Source organism: Crinia signifera, chromosome 2 (assembly GCF_055691185.1).
Source record: "Crinia signifera chromosome 2, ASM5569118v1, whole genome shotgun sequence".
NCBI lineage: Eukaryota > Metazoa > Chordata > Amphibia > Anura > Myobatrachidae > Crinia > Crinia signifera.
In genome coordinates this window covers 170,279,148-170,293,700 of record NC_139218.1, presented here as the reverse complement: position 1 = coordinate 170,293,700, position 14,553 = coordinate 170,279,148, and the positions used below count along the sequence as shown (strand labels likewise).

The 14,553-nt window shown below is 45.6% G+C and overlaps 1 protein-coding gene across 1 annotated transcript in view; it reads left to right on the top strand.

Annotated features, from left to right (window-relative positions):
* Positions 1 to 14,553, top strand: part of LOC146060209 (bromodomain and PHD finger-containing protein 3-like) — a 587,893-nt gene that overhangs the window by 480,282 nt on the left and 93,058 nt on the right. Inside the window, 1 exon segment of the mRNA XM_083173193.1 lies at positions 4,746 to 4,949. Coding sequence (XP_083029319.1) covers positions 4,746 to 4,949 — 204 coding nt within the window.

The window sequence follows — 14,553 nt, the reverse complement described above, 5'->3', positions numbered from 1 at the left end:
CTGGTCCGGGTGTACCAGCGAGGGTAAGAAGGGATTAATTCGGGATGCTATTAATTTGGCAAAGATTTTGATGTCACTATTCAATAGGGCTATTGGGCGGTAGTTTTGGCACAAGGCTGGGTTCTTACCGGGTTTCGGGATGGTAACAATTCTGGCCTCTAACAGTTCTGGGGGGGTATGCCCTACCGAGGAGATTTCGTTGAACAGGTCTGTGAGGTAGGGGGAGAGCACATCGCTAAAGGTCTTGTAAAAGTCTGTTATGAACCCATCTGGTCCGGGTGCTTTGTTGTTATTTAATAGGTCAAGTTGTTCCTGGGAAAGTGAAGGGAAGTGTAGGTTTTCTAGGAAACTATTGATAGAGGTGGAGGTGGGCTGTGGCGTGGAAGTGTCCATGGAGAGGTTGTATAGTTTGGAGTAGTAGTCAGCGAACTGGTCAGCGATGTCTTTAGGATTTTGGATTTTCTCTTTATTAGGGGAGGTGATAAATTTTATTCGGTTTCTAGCATGTTGGGCACGTAGTTTTCGGGCTAACATTCTGCCCGACCTGTTGCTAGCGAGATAGAACCTATGCCTTATCCGATTTAAAGCTGATTGAGTGCGGGCAAGGAGCATTTTCTGGAGCTGACTTCGTACTGAGGCCAACTCCAACTTTAGGGAGTTAGAGGGGGTCGACTTATTTCTAGCGTCAAGGTCAAGTAGTTTGGACTCTAAGGCTTTTTGGGTTTCGATGGCCTTACGCTTCAGAGTTGCTCCAGCCTGGATAGCAGCCCCTCTGGTAACCGCTTTGAAAGCGCACCAGTGATTGGTCACCGAGGTGTCTGTCGCTTTATTGTTGGACATATATGATTCTATTGCTTTTAGAATGGTACTTTTGGCCGAAGGGTCTGTTAGTAGGTGGGGGAACAAACGCCAAGGCCTAGGGGGGATTCTAGAGGACAGAAAGTTCCACTGCCATACCACGGGGGCATGGTCCGACCACGTTATGGGGAGGATATCAACTCCTGCAGAGTGTTGGAGGGTCCACTTATCACAGAGAATATAATCAATTCTCGAGTAAGTGTTGTGAACTTGGGAGTGAAAGGTATATTCCCGCCCTGTAGGGTACGTTGTTCTCCAAGTGTCATACAAGTCGAATTCTAAAAGTAGGTTACGCAGGGCTAGCGATTGGTTGTCTGAGTGGGATTGATGGCTGGAGGGAAGGAGGGATTTATCCAGTCGGGGGTCAAGTACCAGGTTAAAGTCTCCTAATAGTATCAGAGAACCTTTTGTGATTTTTTGTACAAGAGTAAAGAGCTTGCGGAGGAAGGCCACCTGATTTGTGTTGGGGGCATAGACAGAGACAATCGTAGTCAGCCTGTCCTCTAATAGGCCAGTTACGATCAAGTACCTGCCATTTTTGTCAGCGGTCTGGGAGTGACATACAAATGGGGTATGCCGGTTAAAGAGAATGGCAACACCATTGCGTTTAAAAGGGCCATTGGCGTAAAAGGCGGTCGGGTAGTTGGAGTCCCTAAATGTTGGGGGGTGAGGCGAGGCAAAATGCGTCTCTTGGATGGCCACTATGTCCGCCTTCTGTTTGTGGAAATATGTCAGGGCCATTCTGCGCTTATGGGGAGAGTTCAGACCTTTAACGTTTAAGGAAATCAACTTAGGCATGGCGGGGCATTAGAGAATGCAGAGGAGATCTAAATACATCCATGAACGGGTAAGCGAGAGAGGGGGTGAGATGGGAGGTATGCAGTCTATGGGGGAGAGGTGGAGAGGGGGGGGGGAGTACAGAGTAAAGATAGGAGGGGAGGTATAGGGAAAGGTAGAACAGAAGGGTCCATACACTAGGACCCGCACGACTACTGCAGGGGAAAAAGGAGGAGTTTTCGTGCAGTAGTATACAGAGAGGTTGGGGGTGGTGGCCTGGCATCTTGCGGGAAGAGGACAGGAGACTAGGCCACCCCTCCAATAACGACATTGTTAACTAAACAAAACATTATATATAACAGTCCGCCTGAGGAACCTAGGAGGAAAAGCAACATAGAGACACGGTATAACAGTAAATACTTCTAACTAAGGTTACGGAGGGAGAAAAGGAGAACCCCATCCAGTGGGGAGCTATAATCTATAGAGAAAACCGAAACCTTAAACACGCTAACAGTGTGCTGCTACAGACAGTGAGCAGCTTGGACCCAGTGCCTAAAGGCCTGCACCAGTAGTAGGTAATAAAAACTGATACTTATCGCTAAAGCCTCGACCCACAGTGGGGAGGTGGTGGAGGTCTGATGGCATGGGTAACAGGTATTGGGTAGGAACGACTGTATAAGAACAACGGTCATCAGGTGTTGGCCCATTCCCACGAAGGGGTTGTGGGCGCTGTTGCCCCTGAGGTACAGTGGTGGAAATGTCCCAATCTAGTAGGAGCTTCATTCCGGCATCTAGTGATGATACAGTATATGTCGTGTCTTCATGGGTGATGATCAACTTCACCGGGAACCCCCAGCGGTACCGGATCTCATGATTGCGGAGTGCCTGGGTGATAGGGGCAAACGCCCTCCTGCTGGCTAGGGTTGCAGGGGAGAAGTCCTGGAACACTTGGAGGCCACCGAGTGTGTCCTTTGTTTTTGCATCTCGGGCTGCCTTCAGTAGACGTTCTTTTACTGTATAGAAGTGGACCCGGAGGAGGGTATCCTTAGGTAGGTCGGCCGAGATCGCTTTGGGTCTTGGTAGACGGTGGATACGATCTATTAGAAGATCTTTGGGGTCAGCGGAGGGTAGGAGCCGACGGAACAGTGCTGTGGCATAGCCTTCAAGCTCAGCGTTGGTCACCGACTCTGGGATGCCTCTGATCTTAATATTGTTCCGCCTGGATCTGTCCTCCAGGTCGGCCATTTTGGATTTGAACTGCTCCATCTCGAGTTGCTGACGGTCATATGATGACACCAAAACATTGTGAGATGTGACCAGTTCCTCCATTTTCCTCTCTAATTGGTCTGTTCTGTCACCAATCGCGACTAGTTCAGTTTTTACCTCACGGATGGCCATTTTAAGGTCTTTGGCCAGCTCGGCCTGGAATGCCGAGAAGACCTGGCAGAGGGACTTCACTGTCACTGGTTCATTGGATTCAGCATCTATGCCCGCTATTCCAGAGGGGGGGACTGTACTCTGCTTGTACACTCGGGGGGGCAAACACTTGTTTCAGGGGGCTTGATTGTAGTAGAGGGGCCTGTGTGGGTTTCCCAGCAGGCATATTGATCTTGGTAGGGGCCCCCTCCTTGGGCTTCTTTGGAGGCATGGTAGAAACAGGCACTTTTTATATTGGAGGGTAGGGAATGGGGATCAGGCACTCCAGGGGTTCATGCAATAGATGTAGGTTCACATAGGGGAGTAGGTTATAGTCGTCATGGAGAGGTAGCCATGAAGTATTGGCGATCACATTAGGTCCCGCTGGTAGGCTTTAGCGTGGGAGACCTGAGGAGGGGTAGCAGTGTGGAGGGTGGCTCAGGCGGCACCCAGGCAGCTGGTGTCTCCGGGGGGGGGGGAAGAGTTGCCTCTATACCCAGCGGGGTGGGGACACGGGGGCCCGGAGCACGGTAGGTATAGAGTGGTGCTGTGCCCTTTTTTAATCACACATCAATAGGAGCTTCCAATATAATCTCAGCTTTTTAACATAGTACTCCACTGGAGTATGGAAGCATTGAAGGCAGGGGGGTGATGAAGAGTGAAGCTGATCAGAGGATCCAGACCTGGACCAGCCTGGGTCTGACTCTCTGAATCCCCACTCTATAACACTGTAAGCTGATATTTCCAATCCAAGATGGCCGCCGTCTGTGTAAAGCTCTGTGAGAAGAGCTCCTGCTGGGCTCTTTTAACAGGTGTGAGGGGGTCAGTTCCTTAATTGGGGGGGCCCACGGGCCCTGGGGGACCTCAGGGAAGCCACCCAATGATGTTAGGCTGGTTAGGGGGGGTCCGGCGCACTCGTGACCGATTCCCACGGCCCTGGAAGTGCGGCCTGGGTAAACTGCAAAATCTAGCCCCCGGCTTCTGAAGCAAGAGTAGGCCGCAATCTGCGGGAGCCTCCTGCTTGGTTCCCCAATTCCGCAGACCTTACTCTGCTATGCCTACCGTGTGCTGGGGCCAAGATGAGTCAGTAGGAGGGACATGGAGGTGCTGGAGATCAATTTATTAAGTTTCAGTCAGTTGCAGGGTGCTGAGCTCCTGCAATGCACGTCTTCTCAGCTCAGCAGCCAGGCCACGCCCCATATGGGCGGGATTTCAACCAGGTGGGGCAGCATTTACCTAATCACTGGGCTCAAAATGTAAGCAGCCAAGTGATCAGTACTGAATCAGGTCCCAAGAATTGAGATGCACGGAATAAAATGGCCCCTGCTCCCACCCTTGGAATTCAAACCCAGTCCATTATGTAATTAGCCTTATAATGAAGGATTTTCAGCAAAGTCTTTCCCCTCCTGATTGTTGAGAAAATAGGTCAGTGTGTAGCTATTTCCCCAAAACACCACAGCAGACAGCGACACCCCAGGCAGGGAACAGGAACTGCATGGGTTTTCAAAGATAGCGGGTGCTAGAGTGAACACTAATAGATTTTAGCAAATTTCTTTGAAATGAAAATCTCCTAGTGTGTATGGGCCTTTAATGTAAGCCAGGTTTAAAATTATTTTACTGTTCCTGCAAAATAAATAATGATAAGAAAGATGAAAAATTTTAGTAAGCTTGCTTCTTTTTTTTATTATTATTAGTGGATGAGCTTTTGCTCCCTGAAAACAGGGCCCACCTATCCTTTGAATGCCAACTGAAGGAACTCTTAGAGAAACTGGACATTGTGAGCAGTGTTCGAGCAAGCGGTGCTCGCACTAAGCGTCTAAAGCTGCTTCGCAGGGAAATTAATCTTCTTCAGCAAAGACTGGCACCACGTAGTAAAGACTTGCTGGAGGTTTACCCTGGTAAGTGCATCTGTTGCATTTAAGCATAAATGTATGTTATGAATTAGAACTAGTTTAACATGATTTCAAACAGCATGGTTATATGTATTGCTAGCCATACTTGCCATACACTGTCAGTTACTCAATCATCTATCATTGGTACACCTATCTCAATACGCCAGGCATTCTGCACTGCTTGGTGCTTTGTGGCTAGATGGTCCATTCAAGGATGCATCTGTATCTGCCTATGTGTTGCAATAACAGTTAATTGGTTTGTCTGTCTAAAACACACCAAAAGGGGGGTGCTAATAAGAATAGATCATAAACATTTTTTGTAAGTATTTTTTTCAAAGATGTTTTAATTTGTATGAAGAAAAAAAACTGCAGGTTTATTTGATGTGTCAGTGTATACACACCTAATTAATCTAGTTCTGTTCCACAATTAGTGACTCAGAATCAAAGACTTGAACAGAATGCAAATATTTTTTGGGGAGGAAACACTGCGCTAATTATCTCAGTGAATTATAGGCTGAATTCACAGTCATCAAACACGTAATAATAATATTTCTCTTTCAATGGTCCTGGTGACTCAGCTCAACATTGGGATGTAGGAGGGTCCGAAGGAGCCAGGCACCTATCCTAAAGCTTTAGAGGGTAGGCTCCTCCCCTACTGCATCCCAGACTCTTCAGTTCGTGTTAGGTGCCCACTAGAGTGGGTGCTATTCTAAAGGGCTGCGGGAGCAGCCGAAGAATTAGAGTAGTTAGTGTTTTTTATTATTTTATTAACTTTTCACTCTAGCTAGGTAGGCACAGTATGAGGATTCTCATTAGTGAATCCTCACACTGCTAGCGCAGCAGGAGCTGACAGAAGCGCGTCCTGTCAGCTCGCTGTGCACAGGGGAGACGCTGTCTGGCCTCCCTGTGCAGCGCTTATAGCTTCTTTTAAGAAGCTGCCTGGGCTCCGGAGCGCTCTGAAACCGGCTTCACGCTAGGTGGGGATCATGGGGGACAGGCGCTCCGTGATGGCGGCGGCCATTTTCTGCGGAGCTTACACACTGAGCTCCTATATGAGAGGACAGCAGTGTGTTACAGGCATGTTCCAAGTGGTCCCCAGCCGAGGGGGAGATACTGGAACTAGGAGATCCTACTAAGGGAGCGGCTGTCTGGGGGTGGTTGGTGCCAAAAGTCACAGACCCTGCAGCAGCAGGGACTTGGTCTCTTCCCTCACTCTGTTTTGGCACCATTCGGAACGCTTGCAGCGGAGCTGAGCTGGCTGACAGATCCTGACAGAGTGATTGGATTTCCTGGGCATCGCTTTCCCTATCTGAAGACTACAGACAGCTAAGTGACTGAGTACATTGGCTCTGTGATAAACGCCTGTACATTTGCGCTGTGACTGTGTTAATTGTGAACATCATGCCTGTGCATCAGTCTGTGGTTTTGGGGGAGGGAGCCCCAGATACATTGAGCGCTTGCAGTGTTTGTACACTGAAATTTATCCCTGAGCAGATGGCCAAGGGGGGCTTGTGTATTGCTTGTGCTGCTGTGAAACCCATGGGGAGTGAACCCCAGAGTGTAGAGCAATTGGAACCAGCGTGGGCCAGTGACCTGGGCAGGTCGGTTAATGCTTTAGTGCAATTGCTGGACAGACAGAGTGATGTCTGGGTAGATTCTCAGAGACCTATGTCATCATCTCAGCAGTCCTCTGGCTCCTTGCCTCTTACCCAGGCAGATCCTGCTTTCCTACAGGTGATGCAGGATACTGCAAAGGGGATCAACAGGTTTAGCGAATTGCTAGACAAAATTGATGTTGATGCTGTGGGGACCCCTAAAAGGTCTTACTCATTGCCTTTAATGGTTGATGAAGAGGATAGAGCATATGCAGACATTCCCTGGGAGCAGGGTGATGATTCTGAAGATTCCTCAGCCGCAGGGGTGGAGGATTTGATTACTGCTGTTAAACAGGCGTTAAATTTGTCTGTGGAAGATAAAACTCCTGCAAAAGGTGTATTTAAATGGCAGCGTAAGGAAGCTGTTACTTTCCCTTCAGATGAAGGGTTACAGGATTTATTGGAAGGGGCTTGGAAAACGCCCCATAAAAGGCTGCTGATGCCTAAGAGATTCTTAAGTCTGTACCCCATGCCTGAGTGTCATGCGGATCTCTGGGAGAAAGTTCCAGTGGTTGATGCTTCTGTGGCACGTTTGTCAAAAGCTACTGTTTTACCAGTGCAAGGGGGAGCAGCTTTTAAGGACCCCGCAGACAAAAAAGCTGGAGGGTAACCTCAAAGCAATATTTGAAGGGGTGGGATACACCCTTCGTCCTCTGATTGCTTCAGCCTGGGTCTCTAAGGCCATGATTGTGTGGGCTAATGATTTGTGCACCATTTTACATGCTGACCCTTGTGTGTTGTTGCTTGCGGAGAAGCTGAAAGCAGCAGCAGAGTATGTGCTGGAGGCTGAGGCGGAAGCTCTCAAAATGGCTGCTAGAGTTTCCACAGTGTCTGTCAATGACAGGAGAGTGCTCTGGCTTAAGGCTTGGGAGGCAGATATTGAGTCTAAAAAGGCCTTAGAGGCATTAGCTTTTAAGGGAAAGCTGTTATTTGGATCTGAGCTGGAAGAGATTATTAAGCAGGCCACAGGTGGCAAAAGTACCTTCCTGCCTGCCCCCGCAGCCAAGCAGACATCAAGATTTTCTGCTTTCAGGCCGTCCTTTCGGCCCTCCCCTAGAGGAGGTGCGTCCTTTCGAGGACAGTCATTTAGGGGAAAGTTTTAGTCCTCCAGGGGTAAGGCCCCAAAGTCAAAATTTGGTTCCTTTCATAAGAAACCAAACACCAAATGAGAGGACAAACCCTCCGCATGACTGCCAGGGGATTTGCCCGGCGGTGGTCAAGGTGGGGGGGCGTCTGTCACAGTTCAGGGACGCATGGGCATTGTTAGACCAGGATTCCTGGGTATTAGATATTATAACCCAGGGTTACAGAATTCCCTTCAAAGGTCTTCTTCCGAGAAGATTCATTACCACACCACTACCAAAGGAGGCTCGGCTCCGTGCGGCTCTCTTGGGAGCGGCTCACTCTCTTTTAGAGAAGGGTGTGGTGATCCCGGTCCCCAGAGCGGAGTGGAAAAGAGGCTTTTATTCCACTCTGTTTCTGGTGCCCAAACCAGACGGGTCTTTCAGACCGATTCTGAATTTAAAGTCACTAAATGTCCATTTGTGGGTAGACCATTTCAAAATGGAGTCTCTACGGTCAGTGATGCTAAGCCTGGACCAGGGAGAATTTTTGGCATCCATGGATGTCCAGGACGCGTACCTTCATGTCCCTATACACCCAGTACATCAGGCTCTGTTGAGGTTTGCGATAGGAGACCTGCACTTGCAATTCCAGGCATTGCCCTTTGGACTGGCCACAGCGCCAAGGGTATTCACCAAAATAATGTCTGTAATGGCGGCTGTGCTTCGACTGAGGGGAATCACGGTGATACCATATTTGGACGATCTGCTGTTCAAAGCGGAGTCAGCAGACATGTTGCAGAGTCACTTGGCAGAAGCCATCAGTTTTTTGCAGGCTCACGGCTGGCTTTTAAACTTGCAAAAGTCTCAGTTGGTGCCGTCACAGAGACTCCAATTCCTGGGAGTTGTTCTGGATACCCACCTACATCGGGTATTTTTACCAGAGGCAAAGGCCAGGGATCTGGCTGCCTTGGTCCAGGAGATTCTCGGCTCTCGGAGCACATCAGTATGGAGGTGCCTCAAGCTTCTGGGGAAGATGGTGGCGTCTTTAGAGACGTTACAGTTCGCCAGGTTCCACTCTTGAGTGTTCCAGTGGAACATTTTGACGACTTGGTCAGGAAGTCAGAACAGATAGTGCTGTCTTCAGAAACTTGATCCTCCCTGAAATGGTGGACAGAGGTGGATTCCCTTCAGTGGGGTCGGTCCCTGCAGTCCTGGAGCTGGCTGGTAGTCACTACCGACGCCAGTCTCAGGGGCTGGGGGGCAGTAGTCTTGGACCTGCGTCTGCAGGGCTTGTGGACTCCAGAGGAGGCTGCCTTACCGATCAACATCTTGGAACTGAGAGCTGTGTGGAAGGTGATTTCTCTGGCGGGAGACAGGTTACAGAGACTCCCTTTAAGGATTCAGACAGACAACGCCACAGCTGTGGCATATCTGAATCACCAGGGAGGCACACGCAGCAAGCTGGCTATGTGGGAGGTGTCCAGAATCTTCTTGTGGGCAGAACAGAATGTTCCAGCATTATCAGCTATATTCATACCAGGAGTGGAGAATATAGAGGCCGACTTCCTGAGCAGGGAGGAGCTGATGGAAGGGGAATGGAGCCTAAACCCACAAGTATTTCACCAGATTACTTTGAGGTGGGGAACCCCGGATGTGGACCTGATGGCATCCAGGTTCAACCATCAGGTACCCAGGTTTTATGCCAGGATGAGGGACCCACTAGCAGAAGCAGTGGATGCCATGACTATCCCCTGGGAGGGGAATCTTCTTTATGTTTTTCCACCAGTTCCAATGCTGGCAAGAGTATTGAAAAAGATACAGGCACAGGCAATCCCAGTGATTTTAGTGGCCCCAGATTGGCCAAGGAGGTCCTGGTACTTGAGACTTCAGAGATTGTCTGTGGACTCGTGGCGTCTACCTCTGAGGTCAGACCTTCTAAAACAAGGACCGTTCAACCATCGGGATTCAGCTCGATTAATTTTGACGGCCTGGCTGTTGAAACCACCATTTTGAGAAATAAAGGATTCTTAGAGGCGGTGGTAATGATAAAAGCCAGAAAGTCAGTGTCTTCTGCCAATTATTATAGGGTCTGGAAGACCTATATTCGATGGTGTGAAAGACAGAAGTCACACACTTCACGTTTTAAATTGGCAAAATTGTTGGAGTTTTTGCAGGATGGCTTTTCCTCCGGGTTAAGCCTTCAGTCACTAAAAGTACAGATCTCTGCCTTGTCTATTTACTTCCAAAGAAGGATTGCATTATTACCGGAAGTACAGACCTTCCTGCAGGGGGTGTCTCGGTTGAAGCCCCTCTACAAACAACCAGTAGCACTATGGGATTTATCTCTGGTTTTGGAGTGTCTTCAAAAGGCACCTTTTGAACCATTAAGGTCGGCTGACCTTAAATTCCTTACATGGAAACTGGTATTTTTGTTGGCAGTGGCGTCAGCAAAGAGAGTATCGGAGTTGGGAGCATTGTCATGCAAGTCTCCCTTCCTTATATTTCACGATGATAGGGCTGTCCTTCGGACAGTACCCCCAATTTTTACCAAAAGTAGTCTCTGCTTTTCATCTAAATCAGGAGATAGTTCTGCCTGTGTCCCAACCCCCAGAGGGTTCAAGGAAAAGGGACAAATTAAGAAATTTGGATGTTGTGCGCGCCTTGCGCATTTATGTGGACAGAGTTAAGAGTGTCAGAAAGACTGATACTTTGCTTGTTTTGTATGACATACACAAAATTGGTTGGCCTGCTTCTAAGCAGACCATTGCTAGGTGGTTGCGCTCTGTTATAGCGTTTGCATATACTAAAGTTGGTAGGCCTCTACCGCCCAGGATTAATGCGCATACCACCAGGTCGGTTGCCACCTCTTGGGCGGTTCGACATGGGGCAACAGCTGAGCAGGTTTGCAGGGCTGCCACTTGGTCATCTGTTCATACCTTTGCCAAATTCTATAGGTTCCATGAGTTTGCGTCGGAGGACGCATCATTCGGGCGAGCAGTGATGAGAGCTGCAGACCTGAGCGTACCCACCCAAAGGACCGGCTCTGGAACGTCCCAATGTTGAGCTGTGTCACCAGGACCATTGAAAGAGAAAAAGGGATTTTTGTAAGAACTTACCGTTCGAATCCCTTTCTCTGATATGGTCCTGGTGACACACAATCCCTCCCTTACGCTCAGTAAGTATGCCAGGTTCATGATGTTTCATGTTATATGGTTAAAAGTTATTGTTGAAAAATGTGCATATAATGTGTGCAGGAGTTTGTACTGAGTTAATGTATTTCAGTGGCTTTGAAAGATTGAACTGAAGAGTCTGGGATGCAGTAGGGGAGGAGCCTACCCTCTAAAGTTTTAGGATAGGTGCCTGGCTCCTTCGGACCCTCCTACATCCCAATGTTGAGCTGTGTCACCAGGACCATATCAGAGAAAGGGATTCGAACGGTAAGTTCTTACAAAAATCCCTTTATAATATATATATATATATATATTATATATATATATATATTATATATAGTCGGATATGGTGCGGCACTCACAGCGTTTCCAAAGATCCACGAGAACACCAATGAATGGTGTTCTCGTGGATCTTTGGAAACGCTGTGAGTGCCGCACCATATCCGACTATCACTGCAATACGCTGTGCTGGCACCAGCCTGATATTTTCTATTCGTTGGGAGTGCCGGACCCCACTGCATTCTATATTATATATATATATATATATATTCTAATATAATATTATATAATATAAAGATGCCATTATTTATACCACATAAACTTTAATTTGCCCTTGCAGGTTTTAGATGATTTCAAACAGTAGTAGAACAACTGTGTTGCTTTTGTATCAAACTTATACTGCAAACCTCAATTCCGATTTTCTCCCAATAATAAATATATATGTTGACACTTGCCGTGGGTGAAAGTTCTTGGGGTGTGTCCTCCCCCAAAAAATCTTTGCTTTGTCTGTCTGCCTGATAGGGCGTTATAACTCAAAGGGTATGGCCAGCAAAAGTCATAGTGAGTTGCCAGGTCCCGTGCAAGTCTGCTAATATTGGGGAGTTCTTTTTTTTGCCAAGTTGATGCAACTGACACGCACAAGGAGATTGCTAGCACTTGTATATTGTGTATTGTACAGATGTAGCCATGCTCATCGAGGCTGTGATGCGGCACTTGTGCAACACATTTTCTGCGAATGCGCTCATATGCTGTCATGCACCTTTGGTGCTCCTGCAGCAATTGGTTTAAATTTGCCGACTGCAACTAGATGCACCTGACGTGACCATGAGACTTCATCACAGCCACAATGTATATTGTGGAGAAAATCATTGTACTGTAGCACTCCATGTACAGATTTAGAGATACAGGTTGAGTATCTCTTATCCTATTATCGGTTATCCCTATTATTCCGAACACCATAAATTCCAGAAAGTGAAACAAAATATATTTATTTTTAATAAAAACTTACTGAGGACATTTGTAACAGCACTACTGGGGACATGATATGTAACTGGCACTAAAGACAATGATTGCTTGGCATTCAAATTAAGTGCCTGAGATTGTACACAATTTTTGTTTCGTGTTTTGAAACCTTGTTTTTTGAACAAATAAAATATATTTGTGTATTTCATGTGGTTGATGTGTTTATACAGCATAAATGCAAGATACTTCTGAAATACGCAATAATCCGTTATCCAAAATTCTCCTGGTCCCGAGCATTTTGGATAAGGGATACTCAACCTGTATTGTTTGAATATAAGAAATAAAGGAGTATCAGAAGAGTAATGTATATTCATTTATGTATTTTTATATTTGTGTCCCAGTCACATTTTTTATATTAAAACAAAGTACCCTTACATTAAATTAATGTATTATAAATCTTTGGATGTAAGTGTATCCTTTCCATGCAGGAACTCCATGGTGATATTCACCTACAGTATCTGCTTTACCAATCTCTTTACCAAACCTTGTTTTTCAGAAGCTTGCTTTCAGCCATTGGTTTTGTTGGTGTTTGACATCAGTTGAAATTATTGTTATTATACTGTAATTTGTTTTGAGTCAAAATTTACTGTGACAAATGTACACAGAGCTGCAGTGCTCCATAGATTGAGCAGAGCAGCACCATTTATAAAGTTATTACATAAATGACAGCTCTGTCTAGAAATGAATGAGAGCTGACCTCGATGTTGACATCATCAGCAGATGTTTTAGCTACTAAATGTATGTGGCCAAGAGGAAACAAATACACAGGGCACCAAAATTTGTATTTTTTTATTTTTGGTGCCTGGAATATTTCAACAGATTCTTCAGTAGTTTTGCCTGCTGATTCAGAAATGACTTCCATTTAGGCCTCATTTTCAAACCCTTCTCCTCTCCAGTTGAGTTGCTCTGTTAGATGCTAAAAAATTTCCAACAGTGTACATGAGTTGATGTTAGTGTGTGTTAGGGGAATTAAACAAAACTGTTTAATTAGCAAAGAATTTTATTAAGAGGCAAAGAATATGATGCAGAAGTTCCATACATTGTTTGAAGACCCTATGAGGCTCTAATATTTATCTAGGTCTCAGAGCTTGACCCTAAAGTATGCTCATGCATCAAAATAAGTGATGATTTTTTAATTCCAGGTACAGTAATGTGTATTCTCAGCAAATATAACACAAGTAATCTGGAGAACTAATGCAACAGACATTTTGCTCAATTTGTATTGCTTAGTTCACCAGTTTTCTATAAAAAGGAAAAAGATAGTTGAGGAATAAGGTTAATAACACAGTGTAGTGGACAAACACATAGTACTTTAAAAAGTAAACCTGATATGGCAAAATTAAGATTATTTTCAAATTCAGAAGACCAGTTTATTTCCGAGACACCAAAATCTTTGTTGACCAGTGATACAGAAGCAAAATTTTAAATCTAAAGATCCATACACACTAGGCAATATTATTCACAAAATCACCAAGAAAAGGCTTTCTGAGCGATATTGTGGACAATATTGCCTATTATGTATGTTCCCTGTCAATAACGATGCATACTTCAAGCATATCTGGACAGGGGATCATTGTTAATGACGGACATGCCCATGTCGTCCCCATGCCGTGGCTCACCTCAGAGCAGTCATCTGCAATTGTGTATGCACTTGCCGATGCCTGCCTCCCCCCGCCCCCCGTCTAGTGTGTATGGGGCTTTACACTCTTTCATTCAATATTTGTGTTACTACGTAGACCCCTAAAAGTTAAAAAAAACAAGGTTCTGTTTTTTTATTCAATACCGATAGCTCTGATGTTGTCCGGTATATGTCCAGTTCAATACTCAACTGCCCAAATATGAGATTTTGTGTATGCTTTATCTAATGTAAATTAAAATGCATAGTAATCTTTATACAATAGATGTAGAGTTGGAGGGGGGAAGGATGGAGCCTCTAAATAAAGATCATTTAGCCATTAATGAGTCAGTTCCAGTGGCTGATCTCTTTTCTAAAACTCTAAAAAAAATAAAACGCAATACAAAAAAGTACAGAAAAATTGAACATGACAACCTTTGATTTGATGACATTTGATTTGTATTAATTTTTTCATTTAAAATCTGAATAGAAATCTACACAATTTGGTATTATTCCTTTTATTACATCGCAGTAAAGAGCCCTTCTAATTTTGCCCTAGCAACAGGTATCTTTTTTTATGACTTTTTCCATAAAATAGCCTCTTATTTGACCAATACAGAGAATAGTTTTTGAATAAAATATGCAGCATGTCTATAGTCAAAAATGGAAAACAAGAAAATAAAGCGCTCATATTCTAGGTAAACATTGTAGCCAGTCTTAGTAGATTAAAAATAACATTTTATAGAGTGCATAAATGAACAATAAATCATATACAATTTGAATTATCATTACAAAAGGTACCGG